Here is a 25491-nt window from a genome sequence, read left to right as displayed (position 1 = left end):
TGGCTTTCTGGAGTTTTAGATTCCTTATCTGGAATAGCTGGAGGAGTTTTAGATTCCTTATCTGGAATAGCTGGAGGAGTTTTGGATTCCTTATCTAGAATACCTGTTTCCTGGTGGTATGCTGAGCATGGAGTGAGATTACTTGGAAAGCACTTGGCATAGTATCCAGACTGTAGATAGATCGCGCCGTAAGTGATCATGGTTTATTACTATCATTACATTTCAGGAGCAGAGTGCTACATTCAACTGAGGCCAGCAAGGTCACCTTAACAACTTTTTGCCATTCACGTGGCTATACCCTGCTTTCTTTTCTCTCCTCTAAAGAAGTCCTTGAATTAGCTCTGCTGGTAAATCCACTGGTAAACCCAAATTTACTCTGCTGGTAAATCTACTGGTAAATTCACTGGTAAATCCAAATCCCAGCTTCATGGCTGCATTTGATTTCCAGATCTTTTCCCACTATGGATTTCAAAACAACTACTACTGGGAAGAAGATGCGTGCTCTGGTCTTTGGTGAAAGCTATAGCTTGAAGAACATTTCGAGATTGTTTCATATTTCCTGTCATAGCTATAAATTGACTTTAGGTTCGTCATTCAGGAGTCCTTAGAAATTCATAGTAGGGTCTGTGTGAAAGAAAGGGGAGGATGTCCGTGCTGTAGATCAAAAACTGATTCTACTGACTAAGGCTGATCTTAATTCCCAAGCTCTACGTTCTGCTGAACAAGACTTACATTGTAAGAAACAGTGGAGCAGCCTGATATACAGAGAGGTTAATATTTTATGAATGCTGGGCTCACTTTGGCTTGGAGGCGATCTCTGTTTTGGGTAATGCATGGATGAATGCCTATGCTTTTCTAAAATGGAGTGATTCAGGGCATACCTCAGGAAACATTCCCAATTCCAGAGGAGGTGGCCCCTCCCAAGCAGAGTGCCTGTTAGGTAGATGAGGTCAGTGGACTTTGAGAACCACTCTGGAATTTCAGAAGTGCTCTGAGCCAGGGAAGAAGGACCTGCTCCTCCTACAAGGCCCAGCAGTATCAGCGACAGATTATGCTTTTGCAAAACTAGGTTTACAATATCACGAATAGTTTGAGGGCAGAGAACATTTCCACAGAACAGGAAGGATGATTTCTTCAGACAGACAAAGGTAAGTATGTCCTACAGGACCTGGATGCTAATGGGGGCCAGACTCTCCTCTCAGCTGCCCTGTGCTGTCAAGGGCACATATGCACACACCTCCCAACCTGGCACAGTCAGCGGTGGGAGCAGCTAAAGTGATGAGTCAAGATCCACTTGGACATTATTTGGCATTCCCCCAAAGAATGGCATTTGGCATTCCCCAAAGAAGTTGAACCCGCAAGTTATTTTTAAGTGATCACTATTGTTTCTGAACGTCCTTATCAAAGCCATCTTCTATTTGTTCCTGGGGCTGTTTAGGACTTTCCTTTAGGGCAGGGTTTGTCACCGACGTTGTGGATCAGATCTCCGCTGGGGCTGGGACTGTCCTGCTCACTGAAGGGCGTTAGCAACATGCCTCGCCTCTCTACACAGATGCCAGGACGCTCTCCCTCCCCTCCCGCAGCCACGACAACCCAAAAATGTGTCCACATATTGCCAAATGCCACATCAGGGGCAAAAGCCACTTAGTGGGGGGGGCACTTGAGAATCATTTGCTTTAGACAAATGTTCAGGGGCGCTCTGGCTTCAGGGCGAAAGCAGGGAAACAAGTTGGATGCGGCTTCCAGCCTGCGGTTGCAGGGCCTGTGGGTGGGGCAGACGTGCTTAGGCACACATGAGTGCCCTCTCCTGGATGGCTGTGTCAATGCAGGCAAGATCCCCTCATCACATGACAGTTGCTTTGTCTCTATGGACTGGGCACTACAGCTACTATCATGGATAGCTAATGGGTGTTAAACGGAAGTAGACTATGGGTAGATCCCAATATATGATGGATCTCTGGGGATGGTGGTGGGAAGAGCACTGAATTAGGAGAAGGTTTGGTTCCAGGCTCAGCTTTGAAATGTGTGACAAGCAAAGTGGGCCACAGCTCTCTGATGGTGAAGATGAGAGTAGACAAGATGAACTTGGGACAGTGATTACTGGCTTGGGCTTGAGAGTCACACAGGCTGAGAGTCACATCTCTGCACTGTGCCCTGAGCAACCTCGGGCAAATAGTGGGACTTTTTTGAAATCTGCCTCAGCACTTGAAATCAGAGGATAGTAATACCTACTTCTCACACCCTTGGTGATCTCGTCCTGTCTTGTGGCTTTTAGTGCAATACACATAGCTGTTATGAATTAAGTATAATAAACAGGTAAGGCTGTTAGAATATTAAGTGCAATAGGGTCAGCTACAGTGAGTGCCATACAGGGTTAGCTATAAATGAGATACAGGTAGATAGAATTTCCATTCTGAAATTAACTTACACATTTATTGAGCATCTACTGCATGCTGGTATTACACTGGACCTCAGTTATTGGGGGAACAATAAATGAGGCAAAAAAAAAAAAAAATCAGAGAGAGGATACTGTCTGAGTTACTATCAGAAACTTACATGCTCCCATATCGGTCCATTCATTTCCCCTTCTTCTGCACAACTGTTTTATAAATCCCCCCTTCAACCTTCAAGAGCTTCCTTCCCAACCTCACTCTCAGCCAATGATCTTACCTCCTGTTTCACTGAGCAAACTGATGCAATCAGAAAACCTCCACTAGTGCCGACCACCTCACACCTAACCTGCTATCAACACAGGTCCATAATCTGAGCCCTCTCCCAGAACATCATATTAATAAATGGTCCATGATCCTACAGCCACACTTCACCAGATCCCACTCTTTCTCACCTGTGTGAACATAACTTTTCAATAATTTTCACCCTCTTCATCAAAATCTTTCTACTGAATTATTCTCAACTATCTCTCATCTTTAAGAAAAATCTACTGTGGACTCTTCCCTCTTCCAGCTTCCTCCCCATTTCTGTTCCTTTTAACAGCGAAACTCCTTAAGATTGTCTATACTTGCTCTTGCAATTATTTTCCTCCCGCTTTCTCTTCACTTGCTCCAATCATGATCATTCAGTGGTCAATCCTCAGTTCTTCCTTTAGCGGCAGCACTTGCCACACTGCACCACGCACATCTCTGTGAAACCCTTTACTCGCATTCCAGGGCCCCACACTCCACCCTTTCTCCTTCTGCCCCCTGGTCACTCCCTGTCAGTCTTCTTTGTTTGTTCTCCCTCATCTCCTGGGCATCCTGAAGTGCCTCAAAGCACAGTCCTTGGATTTCTTCCCTTCTCTATCTACATTCATTCTAATCTCATGGTTTTAAATACTATTAATATGTTCCCAAGTTCCTAAATGTAAATCCTAGCCAGGACCTCCTCCACTAACTTCAGACTCAGATAGCTAACTGCCTACTTAACATCCCCATCTGGTGGTCTAAAAGACATCTCAATTAAAGCAACTAAAAATTAATTTCTGATCTACCCCTAAAATGCTATATTCAAATTGTTGCCCCATATATCAGTTTATGGCAAAGTTATCTTCTAGTTGCTCAGGCCAAAATCCCTCAGAGTCCTCTCCGATTCCTCTTTCTTTCATGTAACCAGAAAATCCAATTTGTTCTACCTTCAAAATAGATGCAGAATTCAATATGTCACACCACTTCCACCATTATGACCTATTCCAAGCCACCATCCTCTTCTTACTGAATCACTGCTATTAAAATGTAGTCAGGTCAAGTTTTTATTCTGCTTAAAATCCTGTAAAAACTTCCCAATTCAGGTTAGAAGCCAAAGTTCCTACAAAGGCCAGAAAGGCCCCAGGATCTGACTGTGTGCACCCTGACTTCCCCCTGAACCAAGCTCTCCCTCGCTCACTCCACTCTGGCTGAATAGGCTTCCCTTGCTGTGCCCTAGAACTCCGGCCTCTTGCCAGTCCCTGTGCCTGGGCTGTTTCCCCTTGCTTTAGATGTTCTTATGGCTCTGCACTCACCTACTTCACCTTCTCAGTGAGGCATCCCCAATCACCAAATTTAAAATGACACCCTGCCCCCTCATGCATTTCCTATTTGTCCTTTCTGCTTAATTTTTCTCCATGCCACTTATCAACTTTTAAAGTACTATAACATTGACTGATTTATTTTATTTAAGGCCTGTCTCCTTCTACCCTCCAAACTGGAAGAAAAGCTGTATCTCCAGCATTTTTAACAGGGTCTGCACACAGTAAATATTTAATAAATATTTGTTGATTGAATGAATGAATGGATATATCTTCCTCAAGTAATATATCTATTAAAGAGATTTGGAGATAATTTTCTAGAGATCTTCCTTGAGAGCATCAAAATAATCTGAAAGATATTCGTAATGCAGTTAGCTGTAAGTCGATATTATTAGCAAGCTTTAAAGCATTTCAAAAGACTAAGGTGATATAATGATTGTTGCAGATGGCAGTTCCTTAAGGAAGGCAGTCCAGCTGGTTGGGATAATTCCCCAAGGGAAGCAGGCCTAATGTGGAGGGGTTCTACTTTCTAGCACATTCTGTGCACTTGGCCTTGTCCAGCACACTGACCCAAGGGTCCTGCCAGCCCCAGTCTGCTGATACTCATCCTGCCTGTGTCTTGCACTAGCTTCAGCTTCTGCTCTGGTAGCATGAGGATTAGGAAAAAAGAGAGGAAAGTCTCATTGACAGGCAGCCTACAATATATGAGCTCTTCATGTATCCATCTCATTTCACACCCATGACACTGATGTGATGTTACTCCCTGGGTCAGCACCCCTAACTGAATCCATTCAGGTATGGAACTGAGCTAAGAGACACAGAAAGAAAAAGGCATGGTCCTGGCCCTCACATGTTCTTCCTCTTGTGGGATGACAATACATCTTGCTTTATTGTTCATCGCACTTATCACTAAGGAATGCATATTTCCTTATTCACTGCCTCTCTGCCCACCCACTAGAATGTCAGGCCTGAAGAGCAGAACCGCTGTCTTGTTCACTGCTGTATCTCAAGTACCCAGGGCATGTAGTGTGACTCCAGGGCTGACAGGGCATACAACCTCATACAACAATGAGATAAATCATTGTTGAAAGAATGAAGAATATAAAATATGCAAGGAAAAAAACGGAGGAGAAATAGATCTAAGTATGGCTGATAAATTTATAGGAGATTTTCCGAGAAGAATAATACTCAAAACCAATCTTGAAGAATGACTAGTTTGAGGAAGCAGTCTAGGGGGAGAGTTGGGGTGAGAGGTGGGCAGGGGAGGGGATTCTAGAGGAAGATCCCAACAGGAGCAAAGGTATGGGGATGTACATGAAGACTGCTTTCCTTTGCACCTTCCCAAAGGGACCAGGAACTTCTGAAATGCAGGAGCTGTTACAGCTCTCTCCTGTGCAACCTCCCTTTACTCTTTTCCTAGAACAAGACTGGGCCACTAGCAGGCTTTTGCAAAATAACTTCAATTATCTTCTAGATCTCTAATAACTTTAAAAAACAGACAATTTTCTTTTAAATTGTGTTATTGAATGTGCCAGAGAAAGCAAAGAATAAACCACAGGACTGAAGGTACTAGATGTTTCTTGGTCAACATTAATTCCTAATACAAAAAATACATATGGTTCCTTATTTGCAAAGCAAAGCTCTTGTCTCATCTCAGCCTCCTAATATCCTGTGAGGCAACCTTACATCAGTTTTCCATTGCAAAAATGGCAAAAAGGAAGCACAGAGGCAGAGCCAGCCTGGGTTCCAGGTCATTCGATGGGAAACCTATGGAAAGCCCTCTGTCTGACCCTGCTGCCTCCTTTCCAAGCCCACCCCTTTGGGTATCCCAAGTACATGGTGTATGCTGTGTGCAGCCCTGTGATTAAATCTAACTGCAGCACAGACCTGGAGGGAAGCCCCCACCCCTGCAAAAATCCAATATAGGTCTCTTCTATTGTACAGACTCTGGAGCATCCAGACCATCTTAATGACCACTGGAGGTGACCAGGTCATCTGAGCTCTTTCCAACCCACCAGATTACCAAGGTTACCACAGTTTTCACTTTTTCCTATTGGATTTTAGTAGTTCCTGTCTTATTGCTGGTAACAGACAAATCCCAATGGACTAATAAATGTCATTGTTGGGTGGTGCAGGATGGAGTCTTGATAAGATCTGCTGAACAAAAAATCCCCAAACAAGTCGGAATTTGTCAACTAGTTAAGAGAATGATTAACGGTCATTAAAAAAATAGTACATCTGGGCAAAAATGATCAACTCAAGTTTGCTCCTATCTCTCTTTTTTTTTTTTCTAATGCAGCAAAAAACAGTATTCATTCAGCCATCTGACACAACTTAACTATTTGTATGGCTCACACCTATAATCCCAACATCTTGGGAGGCCAAAGAGGGTGGACTGCTTGAGCCCAGGATTTCTAGACCAGCCTGGGCAACATGGCAAAATCCTGTCTCTACAAAAAAAGTACAAAAATTAGCTAGGCACAGTGGCACGTGCAGCCCCAGCTACTGGAGAGGCTGAGGTGGGAGGATCACTTGAGCCTGGAGGTTGATGCTACACTTGAGCCTGAGCAACAGATTGAGGCTCTGTCTCAAGAAAAACAAACAAAACCAACAAAAACAACCATTTCCACACTGAGGACGCCCACACACAAAACCAGGCGCTAACTGAAGAGTGTGTCTGTTCCCCTGAAGCTGCTTGTGGGAGGTGGATTGAGACAATTGGGCACTGTGCAGCGGGCTCGCCACCCGACCACCTGGCGCCTCTTCACAACAGGTGAAAGCGGCTCAGAGTCCCTCTCAAGTGTTAGCTGGGGCATCTTCTGAAGATCAAAAAGTGATGCAGCTGCTGATCTGCCCAGCTGCAGAACCAGGCTCTCTGGCACTGGTGAAAAGGCCTCTGAGAACAAAGGGGACCCTGTGCACCTGGGTCGGCCACAGGCAGGTGGAAGGAGGGGACAGGTGATTTGGTTTCTATGATGCCTGACCCCAACGGGGTTGGGGGGGGGGGGTGGCTCTGCGTGGCACCTTCTCTCCTGAAAAGCCTAAAATCGACCTGCTCATAGATGCCTCCCATAGGTCCGGGACACCCAGTTTCCTTTCCGGCCCCTCGACTGTTCTTGCTGTTTGCTGCTTGCACTGACAGTGAATTGTCACACTTCACTGCGTGATCCTGAGAGGTGGCTGCAGAATGACACACTACCTTCAGCCCTGAAGAATAACCTCCAGGTCTCTCTGCAGTAGAGGCCACTAAGCCCTGGGCCCAACCTAGGCCTAGGCAGGGGCACAGGCTGGCAGTTAAGGGGCACAGGCTGACAGTTCACGCCCAAGCCGGCCTTAGGGCTTGTTCCTCTCTAATTTCACTGGCCTGGGCTCTTCCCTTGACCCCTGTGGCCAGATCCTCTCCTTGTGCTGTCTTGACCCCCGCTGCATCCCCCTTTGTCTCTTTCTGTATTTTCTGACCTGGCAATTTCCAGCCTGCCTTCTGAGAAGCCCTCCCTGACTCGCAGCGTGGGTTACAGCCTTGTTCCGGTGCTCCCGCAGCTCCCCAGATTTCTCTCATCATCATATCCATCAACCTTCGCTGCAATCACACGTTTCATTGTTGGACCATCCTGCTCGACTGTAAGTACTGAGGGCAGAGAGACGACCTCAATCTTGTTCCCTACCTCCCACTAGTGCCGTGCTCAGCACCTCATCCCCACAGTGCCCACCAAATACTTCTCAATTAAATTAAAACCATCCCTGCTCCAAAACATCATGGGGTCTAGCCATAGACACAGTTCCTCTTACCCAGATTCACAGCCAACAGGAGCCCCCTGGCTGGACTGGCTGCACCGAAGCAGGCAGGAAGAGGAGGGTCCTTCACTGGTCCTGAGCCATATTTCCTAAGAATTCACTGTTTCTCTGGTGATTCTCTAGAGGCGAAGGTACAAGCCCTACAGTGCCGCTGCCCAGGGCCACTGCCACCACCTCTATCACACCTCATCCCCAGCTCGCTCTGGCTGTCAACCTCGAGCCCCAGACACATTATGGGTACAGCTCACATCCACCAGCCAACTGCTATGGTCCCCAGTGAAGCTCAGCTTCATCCTGAGCAAATTTGAAGAGGCCTATTTTTATTTCCTAGCTTTCAATCTCAGATGCAAGGGAGGTGTAAGGTAGTGGAAAGAGCACAGGCTCTGTTCCAAAGCTCTGGAGTCACAGCACGTCATGCCTCCCAGCTGTATGACCTCGGACACATGACTTCCTCAGAACCTCAATTTTCTCGTCCGTAACTTGAGCATAACAATACCCACGTCACATGGGAACTGTGATGCCTGGCGGACAGTACATAAGAAAGCATCCATACAGAGATTAGAGTCTGCGACATTTTCAACAAAGGTTTGTTTCACTTCATGCACCGGGGCCATTGCTCTTCCCTTCTGACCAGGGCTGAGCCCACTTCAAGCTCCCTTGAGGAAGACCATCCAGTGCTGAGACTTAACCTGTCTCATGATATCTATTCTCCCCTCTTTTCTTGGTAATGGAACCTCTGATTTTTAAACGGTGCATGGCTGCTGAAAATGAAACTACATTTCCTGGTGTCCCTTGCAGACAAGTGCTGCTATGTAACTGGGACCTGGCTGGTGAGGTGTGGGTGGAAGCGCCACCTGTGACTTCTGGGAGGGGCATGCTCGCTTTCCTCCCTGCCACCCTCAAGGTCGGAATAAGGCATGGCAGTGGGAGCCTGAGCAGCCGTTCACTATGAGGTGGAAGCAAGGGTAGAGGCTGCAAAAGAAGAAAGTGGGTGCCTGAGTCCTTGAGCTCTAGGGAACTAGGCTGGAATGGATCCTCTCCGCGTGGACTTCATCTGTGTGACAGAGAAATTACCTTACATCCTACTTTAGCCACTGTTGTTTTGAGTTTTCTTTCATTCCCAGATAAACCTCATTCTGATGGATTATACTCCTTTGACCAACGTTCCTCCCTGGGTAATTATCAGAAGTTCACTGCAGGCCTTCAGCGAGCTTCCAGGGAGCCCCCAGCAGAAGAATGCCCCTATGCATCTCTGAAGGTGGAAACATAGGCCTCCAAGGGCTGCATCTTCCAGGGAGCCTGCTGACTGTCTTGGCACTGTGGCCTCAGTTAGCTCCAGAGGAGAAGGAAGGGGACTGAGTTACTAAGAATCTATTACATAGCAGCTGTTCTTACTTATATAACTGGAGCCGATAAAGGACAAGATAAACTTGAGAAAACATTAAGGAACTGCATCAGCCTTGCTGCTTTGACATCAGCTGTGGCCCTTATCTGTCTGGTAACAGTCTCAGGAAGCCACTTACTCTTTTGTACTTGCATCCATGTGTACTGAATTTGGGTCTTAAGGAAATCAAAGAGGAGTTAGAAGAGATCTAGACAGTGCCACTCTAAGTGTGGTCCACAGACAAGCTGTCTGACCTCACATTGTTAGTGAGATAAACAGCTTGTGCCAGAATGTAGATCAACTGCATCACTAAGCACGTTGTTTCTCAGCTGACATTGTTTTTTCCATAGCAAGACTTTCTCAATGAAGGAAGCAATGGATTGACGTCCATTCTAACTAAGCTCCTTATCTGGCTTCAGACTGCACTCTGAATAGTGCTGCTTTAAAATATGGTTGCCCTGTTATGGAGCTTTACAAAAACATATACTAGGTCCCACCCCAAACCACGTGAATCAGAATCTCTGAGGCTGGGGCCCAGATAACTGCATTTTAATAAAGCACCAAAGCCGATTCTGAGGAATAGCCCAGGTGAAGAACGACTGTGTGGATATGAAAAAAGGATGGAGGAGAGAATCTTGTCTTTTCAGGACCAAGGCATGTGAACTATGAGTTTGCTTTAAATGTACAATGGCTCTGCTGGGCATAACACTTTTTTTTTTTTTTTTTTTTTTTTTTTTGAGATGGAGTCTTGCTCTGTCACCCAAGCTGGAGGGCAGTGGCATGATCGTGCCTCACTGCAACCTCCACCTCCCAGGTTCAAGCAATTATCCTGCCTCAGCCTCTCAAGCAGCTGGGACTACGGATGCACGCCACCATGCCCAGCTAATTTTTGTATTTTTAGTACAGACAGGGTTTCACCATGTTGGTCAGGATGGTCTCGAACTCCTGACCTCATGATCTACCCACCTCAGCCTCCCAAAGTGCTGGGATTACAGGCATGAGCCACAGCACCTGGCCGCATAACACATTTTTAATAGAGTCTTTCCTGGGCTCTTCTTTATCACCTACTGCTTTGATAGGGGTTGGCAAATTACCTTGGATAAAATTTATAACTGGAGACATCTAGTAACATTCTTACTATTGGCCTTTGTTCATATTGCAGTTTTTCCTAGAGCTTTCAGTCCTTACTGAATTTATTCTCTCATGAAACACAAACCCAGCTTCTTTAAAACCAATACAAAAGAGGTAAAAGAACTTCCCACTTTCTCCCATGACAGAGCCCCTAACACCATCACTGCTGTCATCAGACACCTCTGGCTGAATGAGGGGTTTGGTGCCTACAGAAACAGGCTAATGGTTCCAAAATGGTCTTCTGTGTATGACTCCAAGGTGATGGAACCCACATCCACTGTCCCTTACCTGCAGTTCCCAGGCTCAGCAGCACAGCCACCCAGAGGACCCAGAAGAAAATGAGGATGGCAAATGTCCACAGTGGCTGGAACAGCAGGAAGGGAGCACTGCTGATGGCTTTATTTGTGATTTGGAAAAGCTCAACTGTCAATTTTATTCTCTTTCTGAGAACAAAAATCAAGACGAGCAGGACTGCCTGGTGAGAAAGGGGTTTCAGTAAATTACTTTCAAATAATGGAGAACTGGGTAGAGCTTAAAGCAATCCCTATTATTATTATGACATCTCAGCAAACAGCTCTTTTAAGATAGTTACTCACTACTTTGTTACAATTTTACAGGTGCATTCGCAAACACTAATTGAGCATCTAGTAAGTGCCGGCCCCTGGAATAGATCTTAATAGATATAATAGTGAACAAGACACAGTTCCTCCGTAAAAGGCCTTGTAGTCTGGTCAGAGAAAAATATAAAATGAGAATAAGGTCTTCTAATGTCAAGGAACTGTCTTATATCCTCCCCTCCACATCCCACAGAACCCAAGATATTGCAAAAGGCAAGTGAATATGAGTATGAGGCAAAAAGACTCAAAGCCACCTTCTGTGCCTTCTTCTAGCATTCCCTCCCTGCATATAAACATTTACAAATCTCATATTAATGAAACAAACCATTCTGCACTCCTCCAACCCCATCCAGCCACTGCCATCTCTTACTCCTTTCATGGCCGAGCTTCTTGGCTTGTCTACACCCATCATCTGTACTTCCATACTCCAACTCATTCTTCAACCACCTGCAAACATCCAGACCCCAACATACTTTTGAAATGGCTCTCCCTGAAGTCACTTCATGTGACCTCCTGAGTGTTAAATGCCATAGAAACATTCCAGGTCTTGTTTGACTTCAGCATGGCATCAGATCCCTTGTCCACTCCTCTTTTCTCAAAACTTTTTCCTCCCTTGGCTTCCATGATCTTTCTTTTAGCTCTCCTACTTCTTTAATTGCTGCTTCTTGAGATCTTCTAGGGGTATCTCCTATTCCTCTGTGCTTTTAGCATCCTTCCTAGATGCTGACAACCTCCAAATAAAAACATCCAGCCTCACTTTTCTCTAGGTGCTGGAAGAATAAGCACATCAGTTATTGACAAGGCCATGGGTGTCCTACAGTATGTCAAACTCAATTTATCCTGAATCAAATTCATTATCTTCACACTAGAACCTCCTCTTCCCCCTGTATTCTTTATCTCCACTGGCCCTAATTTTTCTGGACTCTCCAAGAGTAAGTTAGGTTCCCCTCTTGTGTGCTCCCACTTTATTCCACACTTACCCTATTGTACTATTTAACATATTCTATAAATGTTTTCTCATCTGAATCTCCCATTAGATTAGGCTCCTAGAGAGCAGGGCCTTTCTTATTGTCAAGGACTGGCAAAGTACCCAGCACAATCCCAATTACCTCTGGTTCAGTTTCCTCAATACTTCTCATGCCATCCTTTCCTCTCTATTTCCACTGCTGATGCCATAGCTCGAGTCTCAGCCTCTTTCTTCTAGACCCCAATAACCTCATTAGCTTTCTGCATTTAACCTCCCTGACCCCACCCACCCCCCAACTCAATCCCTCTTCTACTTCACAGTGAAGGAGACCTTTGGAAAGTGCAAAGACAAAAGACGGTGTTTCCCAGCTCAAAATCCATCCACGGTGCCCCATTGCCTCTGGAGAAAGAACAAACCTATCATCATTGCAGATCAGGACCTTCCTGACATGACCCTCCCTGCACCTGCATCTCAGGCTTCCATCAAGGGAACTTCCTGCAAGTCATTCCCCTGCCCATGTGTCCTCATGCATGCTGTGCCCTTGGCCTGAGATGCTCTTTCTCTTCCAGCTGTGCTGGAGCATTTCTGCCCTCAACAGTCAAGTGGAGGAAAGATAGTCAGATGACAGTGGGATAAACTGTGCAGAAGCTGCTCCAGGATCTGGGAGCACAGCCTCCTGACCACGCACGGAGGGGTGTCAGGAGAGGCCCTGCGAGACACCTAGAGAAGACCCTTCAGTTGTAAAGGCTGAGGAGGAACTCCCATTTGGGCTTTTCTGAGGATGAGTGGACTAGCTCATCCAGCAACCGGGAATTGGTAAGAACTCATGACAAATGAACAGGAGGTAAGTTGGGACTCAATTCTGCCTTCTGGAGCAGCCCCTGTGCAGAACTCACGGACACAGGTGAAAACAGCCTCTCTGCTCACACGGCCTCCCCTCTCCCTAACCTTGCCCTGGCCCTGAGAGCTGGGTGGCATAAATGGTGCAGTGTGTAAACCCAAAGGGAGCCCTATGGAGGATAGATGGAGGAACTGGACCCTTCCCAGCTCCCAGGCCTGCTCCTCTTCCCCCATGCCCAGCCTGGGGAATGCGGAAGCCTTTTCATCTCTAGCCTCCTTTGCAGACTCTGTTGAGTGTCCAGCCTGGTCCCCGCCTGAGGCAAGAGCAACCAAGTGCTTTACTTTATTGTACCCTTGCTCCCTGGCAGATTTTATGTGAAGATCACAAACCCAAAACCTCACCATGGAAAGGAGAAAATGTGAAAACTACCAAATATGGGAATAGAAGGATTTCCTATGAGAGAATTTTGTTGGTGTGAGAATCTGCGTTTGCTGCAAGATTCAGTGTGTTTGTGGAAACCCCTGGCTGCAGCTGTTCCACAGAACAGTCAGTAACCAACACACCAGCAACGACGACTCTGGGTGACCTGAAGCCAGTGCAGGGCCTGCCCCAGGGCCTTGTGATTGTAGCCTTCCTAATGGCCCCTGGAGAGGGTCCTGAATGACATTTGGTTGCCAACCACTCACCGCCAGTAACTAATACCTGCTCCCTCAATATTCTAAGTTGGCCTGTTTTCAACTAGAGAGTTCACTGAGGAGGCAGCAGGTTCTTTGAACACCAAAATAACCCAGTGGCCAGTGGGTTTGGAAACAAAGGGCTCTGTGTGCTAGAGGGCAGTAGGAGCTGAGCATACACTGGCAAAAGGAAACCGCTCCTCACAAACAGGGAATGGGAACCGCCGTAAGCCTGCCTCCGCCCATCCACCATGCCCACCTTGTAGCCCCTCAGGGCTAAGAACAGTGCAACAACAGGGATAATACAGCAGTCTCTGGGAGGTGGCAGAAATGACTTGGGAAGAACTAAAACCTTTTTTTCTTATTTTTGGAGGGTTTTGATTTATTCCTATACAGTTATCTCAAATCCAAAGAAGGCACATTCTGAATCAAAAGAAAAACAAATTCTAGTTGTTTTTGACTAGAATTCAATGATTTGGATTTCAGAGTTCTGGCTGGCTACCTGACCTACTGCTGGAAGAGCATTTCTTACCGTGATGCCTGTAGATACGATAGCAAACCCCAGCACACACTTCATATTTTCCCTTTCTGTGTCCAATTCTATGCTGAGGTCATTGGTATAGTCATAATACAGCCACCATAAGACACCGCAGACAACTAGAAAAGAGAACAGTAGCAGAGCTCAGGGCACGTGCTGTAAGATAACTTTTCCCCAGCACTCAGAATCATTCAGGGAAGTCCAGCCACTGCCCACTGGCTGTGTGGCGCTGCTCTGGCACAGGGTCCCAAATACTCAGACCCAACAGGCAACTGCTGCCCTCTGAAGAAGCTGGGCAGAGCCAGGGCAACCCATAGAGGACCCACAAGTTCCGGGATGATGCTTGTTTTGGGAGACCCAGGATGGTGACCCCAGAACACAGGCGCCTAACCCACAGGTTGGGTCTGGACACGAGCAGGAGGAAAACCCCATGGACAGGATGGTGAGAGGGACAATGCTAGAGCTCACTGTCTAAATGTTTTAAGCAAGCTCTGCTGGTGATAACTCCTGTGGGAGCCTGGATGCTGGCTGCTCACCCACAAAACCGGGCGAATTTACATGGCCTGTGGGAATCACGGAAGTCAGAAGCTCATTTGGAAGATGCCCTGATGTTGCAAGTACTCCACATTTAGGTAAGAAATACCACCTTATGCCATATCCACAGTAACTATAGGAAGGTTGGAGTGGACAGGAAGAAACCTCCCTCAGAAGTCATTGTGCCTGTCCTCCAACACAGGGCTACAGGGCTCCAAGTTGCTGAGGGCAGAGCTGACGACTCAGGGGAATGGAACATGACAATCACGTCAGTTTTTAAAAATTAAAATATAGTCATCACTGCATGATGATATTTGGATCAACAATGGACTGCATATATGATGGTGGTCCATGAGATTAATAATACTGTACTTTTCTGTGTTTAGATGTGTTTAGATACACAAATATTGACCATTCTGTTACAGCTGCCAACAGTATTCTGTACAGTTTAGCACACTGTGCAGGTTGGTAGCCTAGGAGTAATAGGTTATGCCATGTGCCCGGGTGTGTAGTAGGCTCTACCATCCAGGTTTGTGTAAGTGCACTCTATGATGTTCACACAATGAGGAAATTGCTGAGTGATGCATTTCTCAGAACACATCCCTCCCCATCATTGACACCTTACTGTATGCCACACCAATTGGTAAATGGCTGCTGCCTTGAGCCTCCTGTGTGCCCTTGTCCCTCAGACCTCTTTCCCAACAACTGCTGGTGAGATCCACAATCCAGCAATCAGGAGCGAAATATGAGCACAGTACAGAGTCTCTAGGACTCTGCTTCCATGCTGGCCTGTGTGTCTTCTGGCTGGTCAGAGCATTTGCATGACAACCGTGGGCACCCATTTGCCAATGGGTGAGGTGCACATTCAGAAGAAATCCTTTAAAATACTCCCAATGGGTACTGGGATTCTCTTTTAACGTTATGGATACAGGCTCACGCTATTGGAAAGTTCATCTCAGGGGCAGCATAGCACAGCAGAAAAGACAACAGATTTGGCTGGATGTGCCACGCCTGTAATCCCAGCACTTTGGGAGGCCAAGGTGGGTGGATCGCTTGAGCTCAGGAGTTGGAGACCAGCCTGGGCAACATGGCAAAACGCCATCTCTACAAAAAAATACAAAAATTAGCTGGGTGTAGTGGCATGTGCCTGCAGTCCCAGCTACTTGGGGGGCTGAGACACGGGGATTACTTGAGCCCAGGAGGTTGAGGCTACAGTGAGCCGCGTTCACGCCATAGCATTCCAGCCTGGGCAACAAAGCGAGAGCCTGCCAAGAAAAAAAAGAAAAGAAAAGAAAAGAAAAGAAAGAGAAAGAAAGGAAGGAAGGAAGGAAGGAAGGAAGGAAGGAAGGAAGGAAGGAAGGAAGGAAGGAAGGAAGGAAGGAAGGAGAGAAAGAAAGAGAGAAAGAGAAAGAAAGAGAAAGACAGAAAAAAAAAGAAAAGAAAAAAGATTGGTCATTAACTTTGCACTGCCTGTGAGACATAGCAACTCCCGTTGTCCTCCCTGGGGCCGAGATTTCTCATTTGTCAAGTGACAGGGCTAGATACTCTTTAAGACTCCATGTAGCTTAAAAATGCCAATGTTTAAGTTCTATACTTAATGGAAAAGCTTTTCATTTAATCAAAAAGAAATCAGTCAAGTAGAGAAATACTTACACAACAATCCCAAAATAACCAATGAAATGAAAATGTTAACCAGAAGGGTGGTGATGAATCTGAAGATAAACATCATGGCCAAAGACAAGGCTGAAAAATTAAGCAAAACACATAAACCTCAATAGCAACAAAGGGTAGGGGAGATGATGGTAGCACTGCAATGACAAAACCCTCCAGAACAGAACAGTGATGGCTGAGGATTTTATTCAAACCCTAAATATCTTGGGATATCTACTAAACACTAAATAAAAATAACAAGGTATATGTGGGGCAGTCTCTGACGCACCATTCAATCAAGTGTGGTAAGCCAGTCTCTGGAAGTCCTAGTATTCTTCTTAAAAATAAAAAAATTTTGGCTGGGCATGGTGGCTCATGCCTATAATCCCAGCACTTTGGGAGGCTGAGGCGGGTGGATCACCTGAGGTCAGGAATTTGAGAACAGCCTGGCCAACATGGTGAAACCCTGTCTCTACCAAAAATACAAAAAATTAGCCAGGCTTGGTGGCGGGCAACTGTAAGCCCAGCTACTCGGGAGGCTGAGACACGAGAATCACTTGAACCCGGGAGGCGGAGCTTACAGTGAGCCAAGATGGTGCCACTGCACGCCAGCCTGGGTGACAGAGCAAGACTCTGTCTCAGTAAAAAGAAAGAAAAAGAAAAAAAAATTATAGCAATATTATTCTCAAATGCCCAAATCTTTTTTTCCTACAAGTTCAAATGAACCATTTAAAATTCTTATCACATGGGTGCGGCACACCAACATGGCACATGTATACATATGTAACAAACCTGCACGTTGTGCACATACATGTACCCTAGAACTTAAAGTTAAAAAAAAAAAAAAAAAAAAAAAAATTCTTATCACACTTAAATCTTTTGACTTTACTGGGCTTATGTAAAGTTCTGACTTTACATGTTCTAAGGTACTCTTATTAAATATGAAAGATTAATGTCTTTAAAATGAAGAATTTAAGATCCTAACCATGAAATAAGCTGTATGTACTTTTTTTGACATAGGAAATTAGGATTGCATCTAGATTGGAGTTATGTTTAGTAAGGTGGGTTTTGGGATCACACAGATCTGGGTTTGAGTCTTAGTTCTGCCACCTCTTCTCCTAGGTGTGCAATACCGGCCAAGTTCTAAACCTCTCTACGCCTCAGTTTCCTCTCCTACGAGTGGTACTGGGATTCTGAGGTTTTAATGAGTGAAGAATAAGTACAATGCCTGGCACAGTAAACGACAGCTGTTAATACCATTATGAATCTAATAAGTACATGACTATGTCCTTGCAGGGACGTTAGGTCATTCTATAAGATATCAGGAATAACCTGAGGTTTTTTTGTTATATATTGTAACCAAGCCAGTATGTGGGAGTCAAAGCATCTTGTTTGAGTCAACTGAAGTCATTTTCAGCCTAAATAAGAAGTCTGAAAGTCATAATGGTGACTAGTTAAATATCCCCAAGCATTTAGGAATTAGGAACCTTTTAGTAACGAAACTGTGGAAAACTCAATTTGTTAACTGTTAGAAATATGTTAATGTCTGACCAAAGAGTTTCTCTCAACCAACAGGTTGGGGGGCTGCCACTGGAAAGCAAGGAGACAACAGGCTCTTACCACTGACTAAAGGAGCAGAGTGTATTAACCTGTTCAAAGAGAAAGTTGGCTCTTGATTTCAGCCAACTGAAACATAGAAAATGGGAACTCAAACGGTTAAGAGTGGGTAGCTGCTTCCAGAAATGTGCAGAGAAGGCTCGAGGCCTTGATCTGTCCACAACCCAAAGCAGGTATGTCTCTTAGAGGAGCAAGATACAGCAGGCCCTTGCAGTCTGACTCCATTTAACATGGATGCACACATGTCCTTGCCCTGCTCACCAAGCAGCCTTCCGATCTGGTTCACCTACAGGTGGAGGCATGTTTGGCTAGAAGACATGGTTTCTGGTCACCCTGACCGTTGTATTTTTCATGTCCCATTCACAAATTAGCAATCTGCTTTATATACCCATCCCCAGTGAGGAGCAGACACTAGAGCATGGTCAGTATATCAAGGCAACCCCACCCACTGAGGCTTACTGCCAGAGGGCCAGCTGTTCCTCTATTCTTATTGCCCCATCCCCCTTAAATCTGAAACACCGAAAATATCTATAAAAAAATACAAAGTTTTGTATTTAAATCAAGAGGCTAATTTTCATTGTACAACGTACAAAAGTGCTAGGAACTTTGGCATTCCGTAAACAATTACTAAAATTAACTTAACTGAGAATTACCTAATGTGAGGATACACAGGCCAAGGATTGTATCTCTTCCCGACATGATTCCACTTAGAATTCGGTGGAGGGTGTCAACATCATTTATCCAAACAGATGCAAACAGGGAATAGCACTCAGGTGTTTGAGGGATGCATCGGTTAAATAAGGGAAACGACTTGCTAAAAATAGAAAAAAAAATGGCAAAAATATTTATTTAATATTTATCTTTAAAAGATGTTTATTTAACATTCTCAATAACCAAAAATGCTTAAGAACTATAGTAATAGAGCAAATCATGCCATTTGCAGAGCACACCTTAGAAAACCAGGCAGGTGTACTCTGCTGCATCGATTAGTTGATGTTCTGAATAGGAAGTTGATTATGGGGACCCACAGAAACCAAAAACCTAAACTTGGGGAGCAACATTTTTAAAAATAAAAATTGCATATCTTTAAGGTATACAAGGTGATGTTTTGATATATATAAACTTTGTGCAATGATTGCTACAGTTAAGCTAATGAACGTATCCATCAATTCCCATAGTTATCGTATTTTGAGAACACTGAAGATCTGTTGTATCAAATTTCAAATATACAATACAGTATTATGAACTATAGTCACCATGCTCTACTTTATGTATCTAGAATTTATTCACCCTATGTAACAGAAATTTGTATCCTTTGATCAACATCTCTCATTTCCCCTGCCCGCATCCCTGATAACCACCATTCTATTCTCTGTTTCCACGAATCTGACTTTTTTATATTCCACATACAACTAGGATCATGCATGGGATTTGCCCTTATGTACCTGATTTATTTCATTTAACATAATATCCTCTGCTTCATCCATGTTGTTGCAAATAGCAGGATTTCTTCTTTTTTAAGGCTAAATACTACTCTGTAGTATGTATACATGTACTACATTTTATTTATGGGGAACCACTTTTTTTTTTTCTTTCTTTCTTTCTTTCTTTCTTTTTTTTTTGAGACAGGGTCTGGCTCTGTCGCCCACTCCGGAGTACAGTGGCTTGATCACGGGCCAGTGCAACCTCTGCCTCCAGGGCCCAAGCTATTCTCCCCCCTCAGCTTCTTGAGTAGCTGAGACTACAGGCATGTGCCATCACACCCAGCTAATTTTTGCATTTTTTGTAGAGAGACAGAGTTCCACCATGTTACCCAGGCTGGGGGCAACATGAGCTCAAATGATCCACCCACCTTGACGTCCCAAAGTGTTGGGATTACAGGCGTGAGCCACTGTGCCCAGCGGGAACCACATTTTTTACTCTCGTCTTAGCCCTTCTTAGAAACAAACTACCAACTCCAACAAAAGAACTTTATTTCTGTAAGGAACTATTAGGGATGTGAACTGGATGAGACAGAAGCCATGTTAATGACACTATTAGCTTAATTCTGTCCTGTTTAGGAAGGCATATGAGACTTGAGAGTCTTGCTATGAACAGTGGGTGCTCAATAAATGAATAGTAAATGTGTGATTGATGCTGCAGTTAACTGCCTTGGGTAGATGAGAAAGTTGGCCTTTTTTAGCCCCTTCCTGAAATGTAAAATAGCCGAAGAATATGCATTCTAATGAATCTTCATAAGGCCACTAATACCTTCACCGGATCCTGTTCTTTCCATGAACCCCAAAGGGTGGAAACAATCCCAACCAAAGAAGTGTCAAATTATCTAAAAAGCTGCTAAAAACCCAATCACCAATCATTTTGTGCAATGTATAAGCATGAAACAAAGGAGAACCCAAATGTTAACAAGATTTCATTGCCCTGAAGAAAAGAAATGACTTTCCAAACGTCTAATGAAGCACAACATAGAACACATGGAAGAATCTTTCTCCAGAAGTCTCAATGTTACAGAAACAGTTTCTGAGTCACTGGATACTGGTTCAAGAGAAGAGTAACACAAAGGGTATTTTTTTAAATTATAGTTTTGAAGGGGTAATACATTCACATGGCTTAAATTCCAAAAGGTACAAAAGAGCAAACAGCAAGAAATTGCCTTTCCTTGTCCCTGAGCTACTGAAGTACATTTCCTCACAGTCACCTATTGTTTTTGGTGTCCTGCAAACCATTCTAGAGACTTTTATTAGCATATGTAAGTATCATAGGAAGTTTAAATGGAATTTGCAGCTGAGCTCAAATATAATAAATATTATACTCCAAAATGAGATGCCAGACTCCACCATTCAGGGCGTGCCAAAAAAGAGGTGGGAGAAAAGTGATTAGATTGTTCTTAAACCCACATCCATCCTGAGAGCATAAAAGAGTTGGAAGTTGATAAGAAGAGCATTTTTAAAAATAAACTTTTAATTTCTGAATAATTTTAGAGTTACAAAAGAATTGCAACAATAGTAGAGGGTTCTTCTGTGTATTCTTCACTCACCTTCCCCTAACGTGAATGTCTTACCTAACCACAGTATATTTGTGAAAATTAAGATTTAACATTGGCACTAAACTACTAACTAAACTACAGCCTTTATTTGGATTTTACCATAACATCCTTTTTCCATTCCAGGATCCAATTCAGGATAGCACATGGCATTTAATTGTCATGTCTCCTCTTTGGTCATGAAAGTTTATATTTTTTGTAGAGACAGAGTCTTGCTATGTTGCCCAAACCAGTCTTGAACTCCTGAGTTCAAGCCATCCTCCCACCTCTGCTCCCAAAGTGTTAGGATTACAGGTGTGAACCACTATGCCTGGACTGTGCCAAGTTTCTTAGTTTTTCCTTGTTTCTCGTGACCTTGACATTTCTGAAGATTCATAGTCAGGTATTTTGTAAAATGTCCCTAAATTTGTAGAATTTCTCTCATGTTTTCTCATGATTAGACTACAGTCAACAGGTTTTTGGGAGACTGCCACAGAGGTGAAGTGCCTTTCTCACCCTATCAGGGAACATGACTACACTGGTGAAGTTGATCTTGATCACTTGGTTAAGGTGGTACCTGCCAGGTTTCTCCATGTAAAGTTGTTATTTTTCTCTTTTCCCTCTCTATTTCTTGGAAATGAGTCACTAAGCCTAGCCCACTCTCAAAGGGAGGGAAATTCCACCTCTGGGAGGAAGAAGTAAAGATTTATCCCTTTCACCGGGCGCAGTGGCTCACACCTGTAATCCTAGCACTTTGGGAGGCCAAGGCGAGTGGATCACTTGAGGTCAGGATTTTGAGATGAGCCTGGCCAACATGGTGAAATCCCGTCTCTACTAAAAATACAAAAATTAGCTGGGCATGTTAGCGGGCGCCTGTAATCCCAGCTACTCAGGAGGCTGAGGCAGGAGAATCGCTTGAACCCGGGAGGTATAGGTTGCAGTGAGCCGAGATCACGCCACTGCACTCCAGCCCGGAAAACAGAGCGAGACTCTGTTTCAAAAAAAAAAAGATTTATCCCTTTCCCCCATTTATTTATTTATTCAATTATTTATTTATATCAGTATGGCCTCATGGACGTTTATTCTTTTCTTTGGGTTATAATCTGTAATTGTGTTATTCAATCTATTCCAGTTTTGGCCACTACGAGGCATCTGTGTCCTTTTGACAAGACCCATTCTTTTTCTTTCTTGAGCACTTTCTGACTTTCTGATGCTAGAGGATGATACCAGGCGTAGCTGGTGTTTTCCTTATCCAGGTCCTACAGCCTGACATTTCTCCAAAGAACCCTTGAAGACTGACGATTAGAAACCATGATCTGGGTATTGGGTATGGTAGGATGTTACTGATTCTAGGTCTTATAATCGATTCTTGTATGTAGTTTCAGAATTGCTAACCATTATACTCTACTGTTTAGGGAATTTTTAAAAAATGAAAACAATTGTTACCCAGTAGCTATGTGATAAACAAGTGTACTATCTGACGTACAATGTTTATGTACAGTTCCTTTTGTTTTTAGCTTACAGTATCTAGTCACAAAGCTGTTTTCCAAAATTACTCACATCAGCTCCTTCTTTGTAATTTGTCACCCTCTACACTCTTATCCTAAGATCTCCAGACATCTTGATTTTAATTTTTATTTGCATATAGTAAAATCCACTCTGCACAGGTGATGACAAGTGCAGAGAATCATTAGAAGAGTAATTTTGAAGAGTTGAAATTTTTTTTTTTTACTAGACTTGTCATGTGACTCCATCCCCATTCCCAAGGGGAAGAGGGTGAAGGGTACTACTCCTAAGTCAGATGAGAAGGGTTTCATAGAAAACTCACAGAGCTTAGGGAATCCCCTGGCTTAAGGTCTGAGCCACCCCAAGAAATCTGGAGGGTGAGCAGCTTTAATAACAGAGCAGAGAGCTACAGCCGGGCAGTTAAGAGCCTCAGGGCATTTGTCAGGGCAAAGGGTGTAGAGGGCTTCCTGGGGTCAAGTTGTGGGCTGCATGTGCACAAGTCCCAGTGACGGGACTTCTACAGGGCTAAGACAGCCCTCTGAGAAAGGCTCTCACATGACCAGCCAGAGCACAGATGCACTGGACTACATGAAAGGCACTGCAGCTGAAGGAGCCCCAAAGAACCCAAAACACGGTCATGAGGGAAAGAGCTGGCCAGGACATCTACCAAGCCCAGAGAATGCTGGTGCTAGTATCAGACAACTAAATGTGTTCCTGCTACTCTTTTCTTATCTTCACTTTTGCTGCACCAGCCCCTTAGACAAAACCTGTTTTAGCAAGCTGGGAGAGGAGGGGAGGAATAAACAGAGGAGAAGAGCAGCTGACTACAACCTCCTTCCTGGACTGTGGCCTTCCCACTTGCTCCACGGCCAAGCATGCAGGGGACAGAAGTTTGAACCTCCAATCAAGTGAGAACTTTATCACATCAGGCTGAATATTTTTTAATTTTTAAAAAAAATTTTGAGAAAGGGTCTTGCTCTGTCACCAAGGCTGGAGTGCAGTGGCATTGTCACAGCTCACTACAACCTCAAACTCCTGGGTTCAAGAGATCCTCCCACCTCAGCTTCAGCTAGGACTACAGTCATGTTCTACTATGCCAATCTAATTTTTAAATTTTTTGTAGAGACAAGGTCTCGTTATGTTGTCCAGGCTGGTCTTGAACTCCTGACCTCAAGCAATCCTACAGCCCTGGCCTCCCAAAATGTTGGGATTGCAGGCATGAGGCACTGTGCCTGGTCTGGGCTGAACATTTTAATTATTGAATTGAAAGCGTCTGTTACAACTTAAAGTGACTCAGTATATATTACCTAAAAGTTACCAGAGAAGCCTTGGAAATTGCCTGTTTATTCAGGGGCAGAAAAAACTAGTCCCACTGAATAAATTTAAAGAGACAGAGAAAGACAAAAATTAAATTGCCTTCTGACTACATCCTGTAAGTCATGCTTGATGTAATGGTTATACAAGCAAATATATACCTATATGTATATATTTAGATGTTTATATATACTTATATTTTCCACTTTTTATGCAAAAGACAGTATACTGCACACTGTTCTATTATTTGCTTTTTTTTTTTTTAAACTTAATACACTTCAGAATGTAAGGAATTCCTCTTATTTTTACTGAGGCAAAATTTAGATACAATGAAATGCACTGATCTTAAACATAAAATTAGAGACTTTGATAAACATATACATCTATGCAACTACCACTCCTTTCGAGATTTAAAATATTTCATTAGCTGGGCTAGGGATGCATCTTTTTTTTTAGATGGAATTTTGCTCTTGTCGCCCAGACTGGAGTGCAATGGCGTGGTCTTAGCTCACTGCAACCTCCACCTTCCAGGTTCAAGTGATTCTCCCGCCTCAGCCTCCCCAAGTAGCTGGGATTTCAGGTGCCTGCCACCACGCCCAGCTAATTGTTGTATTGTTAGTAGAGACAGGGTTTCATCATTGTTGGCCAAGCTGGTCCTGACCTCAGGTGATCTGCCCGCCTTGCCCTCCCAAAGTGCTGGGGTTACAGATGTGAGCCACCATGTCCGGCTCACAGGGATGCATCTTTAGGCCATGGTCTGAGGTTTCTTCACTACTTCTGCTTTTCTTCTTCCCATTAGCAAAGCCACTCAAACTTGCAGGAAGTCATTGGGCAAGCTGCCTGTATATTTAGATCACCATGTATATGGAATTCAGCTGAGCAAACCATGCAGTGACATGCGTGGGCACCTATGTGGGAGGGTAGAACTAGAATGTACTGGGGGGAAAATATCCATGCCTTTTAGATTTGGAATACATGGGGGACTAAAACTACATTACCATGTTGAACACCAAAGTGAAAAAAGATCTATTTGCTTGTTATCTTCTGCAGTGCTTTTTCACTGCTCTTAAAAGCTCATACCTAGGTCCACAAACTTCTTGATATTTAGCCATTACTCTAAAAGGGTACGTTATACCTCACATGATCAACAGAGGAGGAAGAAACAATCAGTTCAGTCAAAAAGAGGTATTTAGAAAATATTCTTTGGCCCTATAGCCACCCTTCTCATGTTTTCCAGCTTTTCAGTCTTGGCACTGCTATTCCATGATAAATATGATCATTTTCACCTTAAACAAACACTTGCTTGTTCAGGAAAGGGGAATGGAGCCCTTGAGGCTATTTCTCTCCCTCTTTCATTCTGTCTAAAAAAGGCCACTCAGTCAAGGGTTTTGTCTTTACTCGAAAAGTTAGTATTGGAAACACTTGCATTTAGGGTGAAAAGGACTAGGGCCGGCTTGAGAGTGAGAAGAAATGGTGCTATTATGACACAGGGTACGGGGACTGTTTCTCCCAGCTTGATGTGAGTCTAGGAAGGCCACTCACCAGTCAAAATAAAACCAAGTTTTGACTCAAACATAAGGCGCTGCTTGGGTTTGAATGCCAGCTTTCCCATTTGCTGGGTGTATGACCTTAAACCTCTCTGCATCAGTTTTCTCAGTTGTAAGATACGGATGAAAACAATACCTACAATGTAGATGTTTTCTGGGGCCCAAATGATGTTAAGGATTTAGAAAAGTATCAAAAGCTCAATAAGTGTTTGCTATTATCATCGTAAGTATCAAGATAGAAGCTTCCTGTGGAATTATGGTTGCCATCCCATTTATAGTAAGAGGAGAGTGTCCAACTCTGGTTAAATTACAACCTTAAAAATTCCATTCTCTTTCAATGCCATCTGTAGTTACATC

General features: G+C 44.1%; 1 protein-coding gene across 3 annotated transcripts in view; it reads right to left on the bottom strand.

Moving 5' to 3' along the window:
- Nucleotides 1-25491, bottom strand: part of SLC44A3 (solute carrier family 44 member 3) — a 73221-nt gene that overhangs the window by 36913 nt on the left and 10817 nt on the right. For all 3 annotated transcript variants that reach the window (XM_010385137.2, XM_010385138.2, XM_010385136.2), the window contains exons 6-9: nucleotides 18402-18562; nucleotides 16135-16224; nucleotides 13942-14066; nucleotides 10599-10785 (exon numbers count right to left, since the gene is read on the bottom strand). In XM_010385137.2, coding sequence (XP_010383439.2) covers nucleotides 10599-10785; nucleotides 13942-14066; nucleotides 16135-16224; nucleotides 18402-18562 — 563 coding nt within the window. The remainder of the gene's footprint in view (nucleotides 1-10598; nucleotides 10786-13941; nucleotides 14067-16134; nucleotides 16225-18401; nucleotides 18563-25491) is intronic.

The sequence above is a fragment of the Rhinopithecus roxellana genome, chromosome 8 (assembly GCF_007565055.1).
Source record: "Rhinopithecus roxellana isolate Shanxi Qingling chromosome 8, ASM756505v1, whole genome shotgun sequence".
NCBI lineage: Eukaryota > Metazoa > Chordata > Mammalia > Primates > Cercopithecidae > Rhinopithecus > Rhinopithecus roxellana.
The sequence above is the reverse complement of the archived record's forward strand: the minus strand, read 5'-3'. Positions and strand labels throughout refer to the sequence as shown.